The 18,688-nt window shown below is 36.5% G+C and overlaps 1 protein-coding gene across 4 annotated transcripts; it reads right to left on the reverse strand.

The window, feature by feature from the left end:
• Positions 1-4,568: 4,568 nt before the first annotated feature.
• eps8l1b (EPS8 signaling adaptor L1b) lies at positions 4,569-18,459 on the reverse strand. 4 transcript variants are annotated; one of them, XM_079862767.1, is made up of 18 exons: positions 17,544-18,459; positions 15,872-16,030; positions 15,376-15,525; positions 15,198-15,259; positions 14,130-14,230; positions 13,989-14,047; positions 13,091-13,220; positions 12,625-12,713; positions 11,813-11,887; positions 11,500-11,648; positions 11,279-11,417; positions 10,440-10,498; positions 9,873-9,969; positions 8,973-9,098; positions 8,775-8,895; positions 7,914-8,076; positions 6,075-6,207; positions 4,681-5,011 (listed from the first exon to the last, which is right to left on the reverse strand). In XM_079862767.1, the coding sequence occupies exons 1-18, from the start codon at positions 17,565-17,567 to the stop codon at positions 4,925-4,927; spliced, it is 1,923 nt and encodes a 640-aa protein (XP_079718893.1). In that variant the 5' UTR covers positions 17,568-18,459; the 3' UTR covers positions 4,681-4,924. The 4 variants fall into 4 exon arrangements, with proteins under 4 accessions (XP_079718895.1, XP_079718894.1, XP_079718893.1 ...); XM_079862768.1 differs by lacking the exon at positions 17,544-18,459 and having other exon boundaries at positions 4,680-5,011; positions 9,861-9,969; positions 15,872-16,003; XM_079862769.1 differs by lacking the exons at positions 15,376-15,525; positions 15,872-16,030; positions 17,544-18,459 and having other exon boundaries at positions 4,569-5,011; positions 9,861-9,969; positions 14,954-15,256.
• Between the last annotated feature and the right edge of the window lie 229 nt (positions 18,460-18,688).

An 18,688-nucleotide genomic window follows, 5' to 3' on the forward strand; every position in this document is an offset into this window, starting at 1 on the left:
AGAAGTAGATTTTGACGATTCTTTGGATTATTTTTCTCTGCGCCCACACCTGACCAGTGTGCTTTCAGAAGTAATTATTTAAAGTTGCATTCTCATGTGTTCACAAAGCAAAGTCCATCCGTGCGTTCAGAGTCTTCTGGGGATGCAAAGCCGCGTCTCCATGGCGCCCAGGGGGCGGAGCTTCCACGGTGCTATGGGAAAACAATCTGGACAATCTGAAGGACAGACAGAAGAACTGCAACAAAAGGCTTTAAGAGCGGCAGACAGCTCGTTCAAACCCCGAGCGCGTATGTGTGAGGCATTGTCTACATACACACCATCCATCAAGCGGTCAGGTGGCTCTCTCCCTCTCTCATCATTCTCTACAGCGCTCTTTCTACAGCATGAAATCAATTTTTAGCTCCTCATTTCCTTTGCCAAGAAAAGAGGCAAGTCTGCCAGACACACACACACACACACACACACACACACACACACACACATTCCTCATGTATTCCCATTGGGCTTGTTAGGTGGAGTCTGGGTTTAAGTCTTGCCTAATTTAAAATAAGAAGCATTTTAGTTAACTGATTATGATCCTAAAACTTTTCAAACACACACACACACCATGATCAAAGATGCACACACACACACACTTACACACACTGTCTTCATTGTCCAGACCACCCAGTGTGTGTGTGTGTGTGTGTGTGTGTGTAAGAGAGAGAGGAGTTACTTATCTATAGTTAGGGGATCAAACTATATATCTGCCTCCAAAAGTTAACTAAGCTTTTTTAGGGAAGATCCAGGGACATCCTTAATTTGAAAAATATATAATTCATTAAAATTAATATTTTTTTTAAATAATATTTTACCTTTTTATTTATTTATCTATTTAATATTTTATGCATATTTTTATATAAAAGTGAAAAAAGTTTTCTATTAGGATTTGAGTTAGTTTCTAGTAATAATAACCCATTTTATATATAAAATAACAAAATATATAAAATAAAATAAAAATAATAACCCATTTATATATAAAAACACTCGGAATTTACGGCATGTCCTCATTTATGCAGATAAGTAAACGTATGTCAAGGGTTTTGCTTCACTTTCAAAGTGATAATTCTCATATGGAATACTATTGCAGTTTATCCCTTTGCAGTTAAAGTATGTTTGTATTATTATTTATTGATTATGATGGTTTTTATTTATTTATATATTGTTTTATTTTCATATAAAAAAGTTTTATTTTTAGGTTTTGGTTATTCTATTGAAATAATCATTTGCTATATATAAAAAAACATTTGCATTAAAGCGCATTCACTTTAGTAAGTCTATTCTATAGAGCTAGCGCCATGTTTTCCTTTACATTCACTATAGTAATTCTAATATGGAATACAAGCAGTTTTCCAATGAACTCTTGGTGATGTTTTGGTGGAAAATGTTGAGGTGAAGACAGTGTATTTCCAGTAAAATGTTCCCGATATTCCATTGGAATGTTTCTGATGTTCCAGTGGAATGTTTGTGATGTTCTGCTAGAATTAACATTTCTGGAGCGTGTCAGATGGCTGTCCAAAATCCAGTGCGTTATCCCGTTAGTATTTTTCTCATTATTCCGCCCTCGCTTTTCTCTGTGTCGGAGGAAAACAGATGGAGAGGCTGAAAAGAGAAGATGTTGTGACGGAATTTTCATCATCTTCTCTGTGACTGGTGTCGGAGTGAGCGGTCGGATCCAAAGAGGCTTTGTGTTGTTATCACGGCTTGCTGAGTGACGCGCGCGCACACACACACACACGGCGCGGGCTGCAGGTGCAGGATCCTGGAATGTGTTTGAAATGATGTTCACCTGCAGGGGCCGTGAGAACCTGAGGGACTCAACAGAAACACGAACTCCTCAGAGATCAAAGGTCAGAGGTCATCTTCTTGCTCTCATGTGAAACATCCAGTCTGGATATTGACACACACACACATACTAGAGTATTTCTCATCAACCAATACAAATCTTGAGCAGGTGCAGTGAGCGTCTCCCAGTCAGGATATGAGAGGAGGAGGGGTGGGGGGGGACTTTAGTTTGTGAAGAGAAACTATAAGCGTAGGCCTGGATATCTGGATGTCGCTCTACTCAAGAACATATGAAGCAAACGCTTCTACCAACACAAACTCCATTTCATGCATCGTGTTCTGAAATGTGTTGGAATGCAATTCATAACAACAATGCTGCATTCTTCACTTTATTTTACAGTATGTACACTTGCGTGTATTTACAGTGTACTTGAAAGCACTTGGTAACCACATGGGTTAAGGTTAGGTTTAGGGTTAGTACCTAGCTATTACCTAGTTATTATAATGAGTACATAGTATGTACATGTGGAACAGAACTGTCAAATAAAGTGCTACCCCAATACAAATGAGGCAAAACAAGATAGAAACTTGCACATTAGAAATGAGCAGAACTTGTTTAACAAATTAAATACTTTCAATACAAAATGCAAATAAATAAAAATGTTAAGATCAACAAAATCTCAAATGCTTACATACATATACATATATCCATGCCATGCATCAATTAATTGAAGAATCAAAATGTAAAAAAAAAAAAAGTAAACACGTTCAAAGAATGAGAATCATTTTTAGATTCTAATGATTTTAATTTGATAAATTAGACTCATCGTTTGTGATGTTTTTTTTAATTAATGTGCCCTCATAATCTTTAATCAAAATAAGTTCCTCTCCCTCCTGCAGCTTCTCTTCTGATGATGTGTTTGCTGACACGAGGGCAGGACAACCTGTCACTCACATGAGATCCACCAATAGCAAACCACAACCAGACAATCAATTCCTGATGGACAAAATAGAGTCCCGCCCCTACATTTTTTCTTGTTCGAGAAGCCATTTCACTCAGATATACGTCATAATAGAGAAGAAAGAACTATCACAACTTATGGTTCAATGTTGACTAGAGCAACATTTTGAGTCTTGCTGGGCATGTGAAACTGTCTACATGTTTGCACTCAGGTTAAATACCAGGTTGCATTTTGTATTATGAGTTCTGAATCATGCTGTAAACATGATTTTCATGCTGTAAACTATTTTTTTCAGAAAGCAACAAAACGAAAATGTGAAATCCAAGTTAAGGTTAGGGTGGTTAGATTTAGATGCAGGTAGATCACCCTAAAGTGACTGGAGAAAGCAAGATTTTCTAAACTGAATCAATTGAACTAATTGCTTTGCAAATTTTTTCCCTCTTCCGAAGCGTTTGAAACACCACAGGCTGGCGACACCTGCTGGTCAAGCGAAAATCAGACCAAACATCTATATTACAAACCAATAGCAAATGTTTCCATGAAAGTGCAATTAATATTAATATGTCATCTATCTACAAATAAATAAATACCATTAATAATGGGGGTTCTATAAAATGTATGTTATTTAATTAATGTATAGTGCTTGTTTTGTGTTTTAGACAGGGCTTGGTCTATTTGATTCTCCTTTTCTGTTTTATGCAAGTATTAAACTTCATGGCTTCATCAGATTTTTTTTTTTAAATGTTTCTTTATTTTTTTTAATGTTTCGAAATCAAGGTTCGAATCAGTATGACGTAATGAAGCATCGTTTGTTGTACAAGCTCCGAAAAAAATCAAATAAATAAAAATACAAGCTCCGAATCACTGATTCGAAACAAAAGATTTGCAAATGTTTCGAGGCTTCGAAAGCGCTCATCATCAGTTCAGTAAGCCATTGATGACCGAATGCTAACGGACTTCTCTCTCCAGGTACATCTACATCACACTCTCGTGTCGTGTTTCGGGCCTAAAGCATCAAACTCATGTTTGTACAGGTTCAGTGTGTGTGAAATCATAATGTGAGTTTAATTAGCTAATGAATCTCGCGCATGAACTCTGCAGCTGTCTTAATCAAACATACAAACACACATTCCTCACCTCACCTGACACGACACCCGAGCAGCTGCTGACACACACACACACACACACACACACACACAGAGAGAGAGAGAGCATATAAAGTCTTTGTGTGTGTTCAATGTGGGAAATAGGCAAGATTGTATATATCCTTATAAAAGAGTAAGTTGGGATTCTATTATACTTTTTAGTGGTTCCAACAGCAGATAGGCTACTAGTTCATGTTAACTGATTTGTTTGAAGACTGCATTTAGATTAGAGATTTATAATTATTCCACTCGAGTATTTTCGTTCTTAAAGTTATTGCAACTAAACAGATGAATGTAAATGTGTAGTATAGCTTACTAAGCAATGGAGCAATACTTGCATTTGCTTTGGCAAAGATTTTTTGGTTGAAGTTCCAGAACAACACAAGTAACACCAAAACTTTGAATTATTTCTAAATGTGCTCATATAAACTAGTTAGATTTGTAAGTATTAATTTCATAATTAGTGGTATTTGCTTAGTTAAGCATCACTGTTACTGTTGCTGCTCTTGTTAAAGTGCATGTTAAGATTGATGGACCTTTAGTAGCCTACATTGATTACTTCTGAACTCTTTTTGTTTTATTACGTTTCTGTTAGTGGATTTTACTTCTGGTAACCCACAGGGTGCAGGTTGAAGTCCTAAAAGAGTTGATCCATATATCCGCTGTATCACTGTGGACAAGACAAAAGTTAGTCTTGCATAGACTGGTGTCTGCCGCCCTCTTGGGGAGAAAGAGGATTTGATAGTTTGTGCATTAAATGTATTTATTGAGAATATATTAACCCATATTACACTGACAATTTAAATGTTAGACATCATTGTGGAGATTTACAATTCTCATTTCATGCCGTAAAGCTAAACAGGAAAATAAAACAAGCCACAAAGCAGGTTACAATAACGTAAATGTGTACGTTAACGTAAACTCATACGTATACATCATACAGACAGAGAGTGTGTATTTGAACACTAGTCTACGTGCGCATTCTATAGATCTTCATAAAGTTCCACTCTCCAGTTTCAAATCCACCTTCATCTTCTGCTTCTCCATCACCGTCTCCAGTTCTGTGGCTCTGTGAGCGTCCTGAGAGAGACACACGGTGTTTAATGCTTCTTAATTAATGCATATTAATTATCTGGGTCCTCATGCATGCTGAATGAAAACTTTACCAACACTAGACTAACACATCTGTAATGAACCATGTTTAAGCAAGTGGTAAATGCATTTTTTTTTTCTTTTGTTCAAGTCTTTGCCTAGTGATCCAATACTTCACACTGTGTAGTATACTGGCAACTATTTGTTTTTAAATAATCTTGACTGCAATATACAGAAGATTTTCAAAAATTGCATTTGTGCCAATGTTTTCACTTTGAATTCAAAGGCTTTAATTCAGTACCAATTCTTTTCATTGTTATAGACCAAAGTGATGCTGTACATCAGGAGTGAGTGGATTTTGTCTTGAGACCTTTTAGAACATTTGAATTTATATTTAGAATGTTGTTATTTAAAAGCATTTTAAATTAAAGCAATAAGCCCCGCAAAGCCGTGATTTACAGTGAGCAGAACATTTAGAACAGTTAACAGAACATGTTTATATTTAAAATAAACATGTTTATTTTATGAATGAAATAAATATTAGAATTAATATTTTTATGGAGTAACCATTTTATAAAAGCTCCGCTCCGCGTCGTGCCTAACAACGCCCCTTAGCTGTTCTAAATTCACTGTAAAACACGGCTTCAAGGGGCTTATTGCTTTTATAAAACGGTTACTCTATAAAAAATATTCATTCTAAAATTTATTTCATTCATAAAATAAACACCAGCAACAAAAAAATATAACGTATTACACATGCATTCCTCCGCCAAGCAAAGAGGTTGCCGAGCAACACATGCAGCAAAAAAGAATCACAAACGGCAGTTGCGCAGTAATACTAATGTAAATGCGGTCACAGGTGTTTGTTTGTGGAGTAATTTACAACGGCTTCGAACGCGGCTCAACCAATCAGAATCAAGGACCGTCCGGAACTATCCGTTTTATAACTAGAAGTAGTATATTTTTATCCCGTAACCGTTATATGTAGCTTCATATAAAACAACAGAAGCGTATGATACCTAGATGAAGTAAAAGCGTGTGTTTGATGTACCTCTATCTGGGCTCTCTGTACGGTCAGCTGACTGTAGACTCTAGCGCCCTCCTCAGGAATAACAGCACGCAGCTCTTCTTTATTCAGAGAGAACAGCTGAGCTCCATTCAGAACCCGCAGACACTGCACAGTCCTGCACACACACACACCAACAACAGCCCTTCAGTGACTAAACTCTGCTGTATATCGGGACAATTATGTCTGAAAACAGAGACTACAAGCTGCTCTGATGACATAAATATGGATTAAACTAGTAAAGTAAACGCTTTCATGCAGAGTTTAGCTTCAACCTTGATCAAACTCACCTGATTGTAGCTATCTAATAATCCTGAAAACCTTGCTTATCTTGTTCAGGTGTATTTGATCAGGGTTGGAGCTAAACTCTGCAGGAAAGTAGACATTTAGATACACAGTTGAGAACCCCTGAACTAGAATAGAGGAGATAGATCTCTTACAAAAATCCCAAATATAGACAAATGCATTAATACTTATAAGTCTATAGAATGTGACCAATCAGGGATCAGCTTCACTTTTTTGTTGCTCTATAGACAGTCAATCACATTTTACCAGTCAGGATGTTGCACAAATATAAATTTCGGACAAATATAGGGTTTGTTGTTCACACAAATAACCAAATACTAATGCAACATAAATGCATAGGCAAAATACTATAGTTTTAAAGGAGACATATCATGCTTTTAAATCGTTCCTTTTAACATATAAATCATACATTTGTAGTCTATATAAAGCGGAACTGCAATGCTTGGGTCTGAATTCCTCATTATTATAGCTCCACAGGCCCCTTTTCTACCCCTTTTCTGAGGTGCTTCTGAGAGCAACTCGTTTTGGTGCGGTCTCTTTAAATACAATTGAGACACTTCATACCCCGCCCCCTCTCCAGGATGCAGAGGTGACACTCGGTTCAACTCCACCCCGTTCGGCCATTTTTGTAGCAGTTTGATAGCAGAGATACGATTATCTAGCGGCACAGAAACTTTTTATTCACACGTTATTAACAAAATGTCAACAACGGAAGACTTGTCCAGCCAGACTTACATGTTCGAGCCAGAGTCGGAGCCGGAGCGAGATGAAAATGAAGACGACGAACCTGCAGAACAACGTCTTCATATGGATGTATCGCAATGGTGTGTTACTGTATTTACACATGAAACTTTGGTCTTCCGACCTTTTACCACCGTGTCGATTTATTTTGATTAATATGTGCGAGGGAGAGAGAGCAAGACAGCGTCTAGTTTGGAGAGAGAGAGTGCGTGCGCGCGACCGGGTCTCTCTCTCTCTGCTCGTTCTTTCAGTTAAACATGCGCCCTGTCACAAGCGCAGCAGTTCATCTACATTAGACGGTGTAATGAAGCGTGTGGGTTACTACATCCAACAACCGAACATTTTAACTTACCCTCTCGTAACTTCTGCATCCTTTAGCTTGGACTACAAAATTGCAGCGAGAAATAAAAATGGCGGATTGCTGGAAGTGTTGGGCTGGAAGTCAATGTCCTTATTTGGCAGTTCCGCTGCAAATACTGTGACGTATTAGTTCACAAAACGTCATAGATAACAGAAAAATCGGAACAGGTTGAAAAATAAGGCCAAAACAGAATATAAAGATATCAACGAAGCACCTGAAGAGAATAATTTCAACTTTTCTGTACTTCTAAACACTCCAAATATACAACAAAATGCATTTAAGGGCTAAAAAAGTGGATTTAGCATGATATGTCCCCTTTAATGTAAAATCCTACTAAATGAACGTGGGGTCTGTTTTTTTTCCCAGGTGTTACAGGCTGATTGTTATTGTTAATAGTTGACTGATTCCTGACTCACGGTTCACTGAAGCCTTTCTTCTGCAGCCAGTTTTCCACCTCTGCCGGCGGGGAGCTGTAATCCAGCGGCGCAGACGTGTCCGTCGAGCGATGAATCGTCAGTCGAGGAGACAGATTCTTCCCGCTGGTCAAGCGTTGCAGTAACTCATCATTCACCTGCATCGCTGATCAATATGAGCACAAGAACACCGTGAGCATCATAAGCTGTTAGAGTATTTATTCATATTTAGAATTAGATTTTGGAATTAATATTAATATTCTTAGCAGCGTTAAAAAAAACATTGTATTACGTGAAATAAATCAAATAAAATAATCAGCTATTTGCCAAGGTAACATTTACTAAATTAACTAAAACTTACTTACAGTATAGCTATAGTATATAGAGATTTTTTAATAAATAAATACATGACAAGAACATACAACAAACAAAATTAAAATATGAAAATAAATTCTAATTCAAAATATTAACAGAAACTATAATACTATATCAGTGTTGCTATAATAACAGATTTAATACTCTCATTTTAAATTTAGTTTGTTTTAATAATTGTATGTGCTATTGTAATATTTATTTAAAAAAATCTATTTAGCTTTCATTTATTTTTATTTCAGTTTTAGTCATTTTAGTACTTAATATTTCTGTTTTTAATTGTTTTTATTTATTTAAAACCTTTAACTTAATTTAATCTGTCTATTTAATTTTATTTCAGCTGTTCTTTCGATTTGGAACAGTTTTAGTTAATAATAACAACACTGGTTTGAGAAGCAGGAGACTTTCTCAATGCTGTCTAGAAGAAACTGGAGATATTAAAGAGATCTGATGTGAGAAGTTCTGAGGTCTCCTGTTATAGTGTGTTTATACCTTTCTCTGTGTCCTCAGGCAGTGATCCGTGAATCATGCTGCGAGGCCGAGGGGGTCTGGGGTCAGAGGTCATGGCGGACGGGCTGGGAAGGGCGTTGAATATCGGTGGAGCCGCAGGAGGCTGAAACAGAGACGTGAATGTCAGAACGAGGAGGAGAAGAAGAGAGATGTGTCGAAGTGGCCGGTGTGAGTTTGTACCTTTGGGGTTTTATGCAGCATAGGGTTGTCGATGTGTGTGACCGGCTCCAGGATGTTAAACGGCACGAATCCCACTTCATTAAACTTATTACGACACTTCCACCATCGCTTGGATGACTCGATCACCTGTATGACAGAGAGAAACAGGAAAATAAGGGATTATTTGTATTATTATAATACTTATATGTGTTGAATGTATGTATAATGGGGATTTATGCTTGAAATACAAAGTCATGCATTAAATAAAACAAATATATATTTATTATAAAATAAAAATAATAAATCTACATGAATAAATGTATAAAAATCCCAGATGTCTCCATAAATAAATAAAAAATATATCAAATATACTATTAATATTAATATATGAAATTATACATGAGGATGTCTTTATCCTAGTCATGCATGAAATATATATATATATATATATATATGTATGAATAAATGTACATGAATAAATCCCCAGACATCTCCATGAATAAATTATATATATATATATATATATATATATATATATATATATATATGTATATATAAATGTGCGTGTGTGTGTGCATATATCTTCATGCATGACTTGCCAAATAATATATATACATATATATATACATATCTATCTATCTATCTATCATATATATATATATATATATATATATATATATATATATATATATATGAGGATGTCTTTATTTGGCAAGTCATACATGAAATAAATGTATATTTAGAATAAAATAAATAAACGTACTGTATATATAAAATAAAAATCTCCAGATGTCTCAAATAATAATAAAAAAACTATAAAAAAAAAAGCAATATGTTTTCTTTAGGATAGGGATTGGGTTAGTATGTACTATATAGTATTAGAATTGTCTTTATATCAAAACAACAGACATCACTGATGACCTCTAGCGTCTCTCCTTGAAGCACAGACAGCTCACTGTTGTTCCGCGCAACAAAATCATAACTGCATCGATACAAGCGCTCTTGCACACCGTCATCACTGAGGGAGAGAGACAGAGATGTTTACACTAAACGTACATTAAAACTTTACGAAATACATGCAGTTACAAAATAAGCACGTTTGATTGCTGAAATAAAAAAGGACAGAAACTCTGAGTCATTAAGAGCAGAGACAATAGACAATGACTGAATGAAGGTTTGTTTCACACTGAAGCCATTGTACTTCACTTACACTGAAGTGAAACTCCTGAGAGTCGACACCACAAGTGAACTTTTGTTTGTTAGTCTTTTGTTATTTGTGTGAACAAACCCTGGCCTATATTGATCCTCACATTGGTCCGAAATTGATCTTTGTCTAATGTGATTGACTGTCTACAGAGCTACGGTTTCTGATGATCAGCTGAAAGGTGAAGCTGATCCCTGATTGGTCACATTCTATACACTAATGATCTAAGTATATGTCTGTGTGTTTGTTTGTTGGATGATTCTTCAGATGTGAATCAAACTTACAGTTCTTCTGTAGTCTGAACAGGAGCAGTGTGACGGTCCGAATCGTGAGACGGTGTCAGCTGGGTGTGACAGACACAATTCAACATGTAAGCAAAATAACATAAACTCACAATGATGGACAAGGAAATCACATTTATTTGTTTGTTTTTCTTCATGGTTAATTACGTCACCTCACCATCTGACTGTTTGGTTAGCATAAATGAATTATAAATAAATAAAACGGCTCAGAAAAAGTTATACAATTTAAATTTAAAGAGACTGTAATCAAAGGAGCCTATCCAGTATGTATATTAAACATCAAAAGTTTGGGGTTAATATGATTTTTTTTTTTTTTAAGAATTTAAATATTTTATTCAGGAAGGATGCATTAAATAAAACTGATCAAAAGTGACAGTAAAGACACATAATGTTACAAAAGATTTCTTAATTTAAATAAATGCTGTTCTCTTGAACTTCCTATCAAAGAATCCTGAAAAAATAGATTCATCATGGTTTCCACAAAAATATTATGTGGTTTTCAACATTGAGAATAATCAGAAATGTTTCTTCAGCATCAAAATCATCATATCAGAATGATTTGTGAAGGATCATGTGACACTGAAGACTGGAGTAATGATGCTGAAAATTCAGCGTTGATCACAGGAATAAAATACATTTTAAAATATATTACAATAGAAAACAGTTATTTTAACACATTCACATTTCTACTGTATTTTTGATCAGATAAATGCAGCCTTGGAGAGACTACTTTCAAAAACGTTTAAAAAAATCGAACCGACCCCAAACTCTTGTACGTTATTGGACACAATAACACATTTCGGACGTGAATAATACATTACCTCTAGTTTTGAGAGCTCTGCGTCCTGTTTGTGTTCTGACTCCACAGGATCGACCCAGCCAGCGGCGTCTGACCCCGGAGGCTTCCAGCCGTCCTGAAACACGAGTGTGTACGGCGCCACGGGACTCCGCAGAGCAGACCTACATGAAGTCAACCACACATCAGCATGTGCACATATTAAAGGGACAGATCTCCAATTTTGTTCAATTCTGCATCATGTACTTTTGGTGTGTCCAGTTAGGCCCTAAAGAGACCCATAATGCATTCTCCTGTGCCGTCAGGTTGTTCTGTAGCAGAGCCACGCCTCCCTGCGTCATCGCTGGGCTGGACACGGACGCAGCAAAACCAGGACCTCCTGTTGCCCTCACGATCTACAAACACACACATCAAGGTGAATTACTCCATTTGAGTGCGCTTTACTCTCCGCACAATAGCGTACAAACCCTTTTGATGAAACACTTGAAACAATGCAGTGCAACAAAGGCCTTAAAAGCTCTGCCGTTTGCTCAAGACACAGTCAGCCTTCGTTACTCACCATATCGAGCGGTTTGAAGACGTGATGCACGAGCTCCTCGGACGTCGGATTGGTGATGACGGATTTTAACCGTGCCTGTAAAACAAACATTGCGCTTATTGAAACCTGACTGAGAGATATGATATCGCATGACCTGGATATGAGTATCCGGCAGTTTCTCAACAACTGAGCTCTTCAAATAGCAATAAATAATTGTATAAAATAATGTTGTTAATTACTACATTAATAATTTTAATAATGTAAATATTAAATATAAAATAAAAATAATAACTATAGTTTATATGTGTGTGTGTGTGTGTGAGAGAGAGAGAGAGAATTTTATATATACATAAAATTATATATATACTCTCTCTCTCTCTCTCTCTCTATATATATATATATAATTTTATGTATATATAAAATTCTCTCTCTGTCTCTCTCTCTCTATATATATATATTTCTTTTTTTTTCAATTTTTTTTTTAATTTCAATGCTTTTTTAGATAAGAAATCAATAATAATAAGAAATCATATTTGTAATACATATTTTTTTAAAAATTAAAATTATTTTAGAGATGTAAATAGCATTTTCTGGGAAACAATTAAACATGCTTAATATAATATTTTTTTAATATATTAAATGATAAATTATTACTATTATTATGAATAATGAAATAATAAATATTAAATAAATAAATTATTCATGAAATCATCATTTAAAATCATTCAAATATATAATAAAAATGAATTCGTATATAATTAATTCATGAATTTACACTGCAAAAGATGTTCTGAACTTATTATTTTATATTGACATAAAAATTCATGACTCACCAACAGGCTGAAGATGTATTTGAATTTCTGAAAAGCGTCAGCGAACTCTTTCTCAGAAGGAGGTTTGGCTTTAGCCGTGAGAAGATCCTCTACAAAACAGAAACGCACAACAAACTCTCTAAAACACGGATCATGTGCGCTATTAACAAAATAATAGGAAATGTGTAAGAGAAGATTTCCAAGTACATTATGTTCCTGGAACAAATGCATATTTGTTTAAGATGATGCAGGTATATTGTTCTGATTGAGAATATGAAGAGTGAATCCTGCTGACGGTCCTTAACACAACGCTTTCCCATCAGGAACTGATAACAAACCCACATCTACTGATAAGAGCGCACTACAGTAGGCCATTTACAGACGGTTCAATTCACTTGTGTTTTGGGGATCGCTTTAAGAAATTCACATTATTTTTAGCTTACTTTTGATAAGCACTCAGGTTTAATTTCTCCTTATAGACTCATACCGTCTGCACTTTTCTTCTGACTTTTCTTCTTCTTTTTGCTTCTCTGGTCGAGGATAATCTGAGCCTCTGCTGACTGCTGCAGCTTTCCGATGAACAGTTCGATGTCATCAAAACAATGATTAAGCACATCCTAGAAATAGAGAGAGAGAGGCGGTTAATAATAAAAAGACGTGCAGAGTTCTTTAATTTGGTGGTTCTTGATGATCTTTGTAACTGTTGTTAATGTAAACAGTGATATCAGTGTGACGTTGTTGTTCATGCTAATGGTCAAACTGAAGGTCGACTAGAGCGTTCGAGGTCAACGGTCTTCTAAACTAACTGAACAATACATGCTAATTCAGTCATACTTTGGGGACAAATGCATCACGGTTTCCAGAAAAATATTAAGCAGCACATTGATAATAATAATAATAATAAATGTTTCTTGAGCAGCAAATCAGCATATCAGAATGATTTCTGAAGGATCATGTGACACTGAAGACTGCAATGTAAAAAATAACTGTTGGTTTAACTTAAAAAAGTTAAGTTACCTGGTTGCCTTAATTTTGAGTTCATTGAAATTAAAAATTTGAGTTGATACAAAGAAGGAGATTGGTTTAAGCAACAGAATCTCAAAATATTTGCCTACGTTATCTGAACCACATTAATTATCTAAGTTGATTTGACAAAAGAAAAAAAGTTGTGATGATAAATTTGCTGAAAATTCAGCTTTGATCACAGGAGATAAACCACATTATGATAAATAAATCACATTTTTCAAATTTGTAACTGTATTTATTATCAAATAAATGCAGCCTTGATGAGCATAAAAGACTTCTCCAAAAAAGTTGTTTTTTATCTGAACATTTCACCGGTTGTGTGTGTATGTGTGTGTGTGTATTTGTTTATATGTACTCACCACTTCCATCTGAGCCTTCAGGAATGACTTATCAGGTTGACCGTTTTCTAGTCCGTTAGCTAGAAATAAGAGTGTGTTAATCTGTGTCCGTTCATAATAAAAAGTATAGATAGTATTGATTCACAGTTCACACACACACACCTCTGATGCCCGGGTAGGGTGGGGGGGGATTGGGTGGGTTTGGGGCTTGTGTGTACGGAGGGCTCGGAATTCCCTGAATATCCATACGGGACTGAGAGAACCTGAAACAAACACATTCACATGACAACACACCCTTTATCCAGAAGGACAGTGCGTGTTGTAATCTAGCGGAAAAAGTATTTCAGTCGCTATTGATGTGCGTCACATGCTTTAATTGAAATGTGGTTTAATTGCCGACACACAATGATAATGAGTCACCAACAATACGCCCATATAAACACACACATGGTAAAAAGCTTTTTATCTTCAAAATAAGACATTATCTTTTAAATAAAGACTTAATTAAACACCATTTTGAATTAAGTTCATTTACTAAGCTATGAAAATGAGTTAGTCAAATGTATTTAAAAACTACAAAGCGGAGTAAAGTGCTGTACATTAAATGATGACGTCCAATAGTCTTCAATTGTTTTTATATGAGGATAATTATATTGATTACACAGTATCCCAAACCCTAAAAGAAAACCTTTAGCATTTTTAAAATAAAAGACATCCACAAAATGTCAGATTTTTTTTAAATCAGATTTCGCTCACTTATAGTGACAATTCTGTGCACAAAGTCTAGGTTAACCAACACACACTCATTCATAAAAAATACAGGAAAATATGTTTGGCATTCAGTTTGACATTGAGATGCCTTGAGGTTAGTTCAACATGTCTCTCGCTGTGAAACACACACACACACACACACACACACACAGATTCGATCTCATTCTCTGAAACGGATAAGCGCACGTAGAGCAGATAAAGATAACACACTGTACCTGACTGCAGTCCTGTTAGTAAGTGTTTAGTCCTAAAGAACAGCCGAGGTCGAATGAATCTTTATTTCCCTTGGTAACCCAGTCTCTCCGCCTCTCTCCCTGTACTCTCAGTCACACCTTCGTAAGCTATGTAGAAACTGGTTAAACCGGTTTATCTGCCTGATAACAGGTTCTTGTCTCTCTCTCTGTCTTGGTTGCGAGCACAGTGGAAATGACAACATCACCCGGCTGTAAAGATCCGTACCTGTTTGCTCTCATGGAGTAATGCGACACAACTCGTTTGATGTAATCTCTTATGTGCTCCGCCTGAAACGTGCAAACAGGTAGACAGTCATGTCATCATAGAGGTGGAGCTCTGCTTGGAGAAACACAGCAGTATCACCTGAATCAAGGATTGGCTGCTGGATTGAAACATGTCTCACTCTGACAGACGCACAGCTGAAGAAATACACACTCGGCCTCTTCTGGGCGCAGCTCTGGCACACCAGCAGGAGAAGAGCTGGATCACGGAGAGATGGGGAATTTACGCAGTCACAGCGGAGAAGAGACCACATGGCAAACTCCTCCAGTTCCTCATCAATGGTCAGTCATGGAACAATCAACACATTCATCATTAGTTTTAACTAAAAAAATTCACAAATATTCAATGATCAGTGACACTCAATTTTGTCGCATTAGATCATGTGTGTCTCATTTTTGAAATCTCAGTCTTTTAATCAGCTGGTGTTTTTTAGTGGATTTGCAAGAACATTTTACATTTATGCATTTGGCAGATACTTTTACCCAAAGAGACTTGCACATTCCATTCATATTATCTGTTGCATATGATAAATGCATGCACAAGACTTTTGGACCATGCTTGTTTCTTTCTTTTGCGTTCTTTGCCATCAGTCGCTCTGTTCCGTGTTGCATTCTTACCTGGTTGTGTCTGTCTCTCAGGATGACTTTGTTGGTCTGGACGTCTAGCATCACCTCGGCACTGGACAGCCGATAATAATCAACAAGAAGTGCAATCTGTGAAAGAGCCTCTTCAACAGTATCCACACCCTCATCTCCCAGAGAAAAACTCACCAGCCGCTGGGTTCAAAATAGAGGAAGAACAAAAAATTAGCATCACTGATATCAGGCTGTAAAAAAGATCAACATAAAACATGGCAACGCACACACACAGTTATCATCAGCACGCATGAATCACCTCTTTAACTACAACTTTCCTAGTAGTTTAATCGCTTTAATTATAGATAATTCGCTTTAACTGATAATTGCCCTTTCTGGAACTCTCAGCATTTCATTATGCACATAAATAACACATTTAAGTCAACATGAAACTGCATTTTTTTTCATAATATGATGCATTTCTGACCAAAACTGGATATTCAATGGGAAAATGTTGAAATGAAGTGAAAGTGGCTGTGATTGAATTTTTGCACAAAAAAACTAGCTCGACCCTCCCTCCTCCTCATCCCGTCCCCTCCCCCTCCTTTCCGTGCTTCCTGAAACAGTCATGAACCATTTAGAAAAACCAAACTGGATTTACACACCTGTTCTCGGATTTACACACCTGCACACAAGGAGTTCTCGCCACCTTTTGAACACTTTTCCTATGTAAATTCGGGACTTCGCACGTTCCTTCTCCTTTTCCTTCTTCTTTGTTATTTGTTCATCGAAACGTCGTCTCTTTGGTCGTGTGTCGGCCATATCAAAATTCTCAAGAATATACATTTTAACGTTAGTCGTTGTCTAGGACATCTCTCCTCTAGCAAACTTCCCTCTTCAATGCTTCTCTCTCCTCCACTCCCCACACCCCCCTTCATGTGCATGCGCACTAACCCCCCAACCCCCACATCATTCTTGTCGGTTATTGGCTGGAACACTGTTTGTTATGTTTCGTGGTCCAGGCTGGGCCAGTTTGTTTTTCTTGGTGTTTGTGGAGTCTGGGCTGTCTACAGAGACCGCGTTTCTTTAAAGTGTGTTCAGGGGACAGGCAGCTAGCGGATAGTGAGGAGATATTTGCTGAATGTGACAAAAAATGTTTTGCCCTAAAAAACGAGTGACATCGCTTAGAGCACCTTTAAATACCTACTATACACACCCTGTTTCCCTTACACATTAAGCACTTACTGTCTGTACACCCATATGAAAGAATCCACTTCAAATGCATGTAAAAACAACCTCTCGAATTATAGGTGTGACTCAAGACTCCTCTTTATCAAGAAGTTTGAACAACCATAGAAAAAGTCTTGCATTGACTTGTTCATTCCTATTAGGTAGTGCATATTTGTATTGATTTATCTCACATGTCTTTAGCCAGCAAGATAACTCACTGATCTGTTCACCTCGTTTCATCAATGTCATATCAATCTGGATAAGAGCAACTGCTAAATGAAATCGTGGTAAGAGGGTTTAAGTTACTATTGCTGTTGCTCACACTTCAAAATCGTGATTTGAACACAAACCATTAATGTTAAGTATTTGAATGGTTCCTCAAATTCTTGGACTGGCAATTTTTGCATGAAGGACTCACACCAGACAGGACGAAACCATTTTAACCTCTGTAGGGAAACACTACTCAACCCTTGATGACACTCACAGTAAGCAGGTATTGCTCCCCCATCAAGACCAGCGACCGTCACACACCTGTGGAGACTCAAACAGATCACAGATGAAGCGTGCATATGTGACGCTGGTGTTCAAATGCATGTGACTGATGACGTTTCAATAATAGCTTCAGAATGTGTCATTTTTACACCTTCCCTGTCTTTCTCCTCCTGTTCGACCTGTCTGTGAGCACTGACCTTCACTTTTACATTGATGCACAGAGAGCGTATCTCAGATGCTTTATTATGAGGAATAAATGTAATACAATGAGCATCTCTTTAAGTACTGAGACAGATCAAAAAAATTAAATAAACAGAAACTCTGACTCATTTAAGGAACAGTTCATGCAAGAATTAATATCATGTAGTCGATTACTCACCCTAATGTTATTCCAAACCTGTATGACTTCCACAGAACACAAAAGGAGATATTGGGGAGATAAGAAGATTGGACGTTCATCCACTTTTTCTTTTTTTTTACAGAAAGCACCTTAAAATCAATGTGCAATATTCCAATGACAGCTTTATGTGATTAAAGGACCCGAATTGAAGATCGTATTTGCTAAAAAATGTTCATATTCAAACTAAATGCATAAACTAAATCAATAACTTTAAGTGAGTACATATGCAGCATGAACATTTTTCACAGCATCTCCTTTTACATTCATAGGAGGGAAAAAGTATGAAGGTATGTATGAGTAAATGACGACAGAATCTTCATTTTTAAATGAACAGCTCCCAACAGGCAGAAGATATGAATGTTTCAATTGAAGAATTTCACAAACAAATCATGTCTGATCATTTCATCCATGTGTAATATCCTTTAAACAAATATAATACAGGAAAATGCTCTTATACTCACCTGCTGCTGATTCCCACGGTTGTCTTCTGTCAAGTATTCTCAAAACTAGATGTATTTTGATAGTGTGTTAACCACCCGGACATTCCTCTCACAGATATCACAGAAGAGATGAATGTTATCTGAGATGGAATAAATGTCTTAGGTAAGTGATCTGACTGGCCCGTCTTTATTTCTACACTTATATTCATTATTATTGGCTCATTTATTCTCATTTTACCAGTGTTTTGGGGTAATGCATTACAAGTAACGTGAGTTACGTAATCAGATTACTTTTTT

The sequence above is a fragment of the Squalius cephalus genome (assembly GCF_949319135.1).
Source record: "Squalius cephalus genome assembly, chromosome: 25".
NCBI lineage: Eukaryota > Metazoa > Chordata > Actinopteri > Cypriniformes > Leuciscidae > Squalius > Squalius cephalus.

Excerpts from the sequence above, each read along its gene's own strand:
- eps8l1b (XM_079862767.1), bottom strand. The coding sequence starts at position 17,567 with ATGGGGGAGCAATACCTGCTTACT. Across the intron at positions 12,714-13,090 it reads TCAGAAGAAAAGTGCAGACG|AGGATCTTCTCACGGCTAAA; the intron begins GTATGAGTCTAT and ends TCTGTTTTGTAG. Across the intron at positions 11,418-11,499 it reads CCTAACTGGACACACCAAAA|GTCTGCTCTGCGGAGTCCCG; the intron begins GTACATGATGCA and ends GACTTCATGTAG.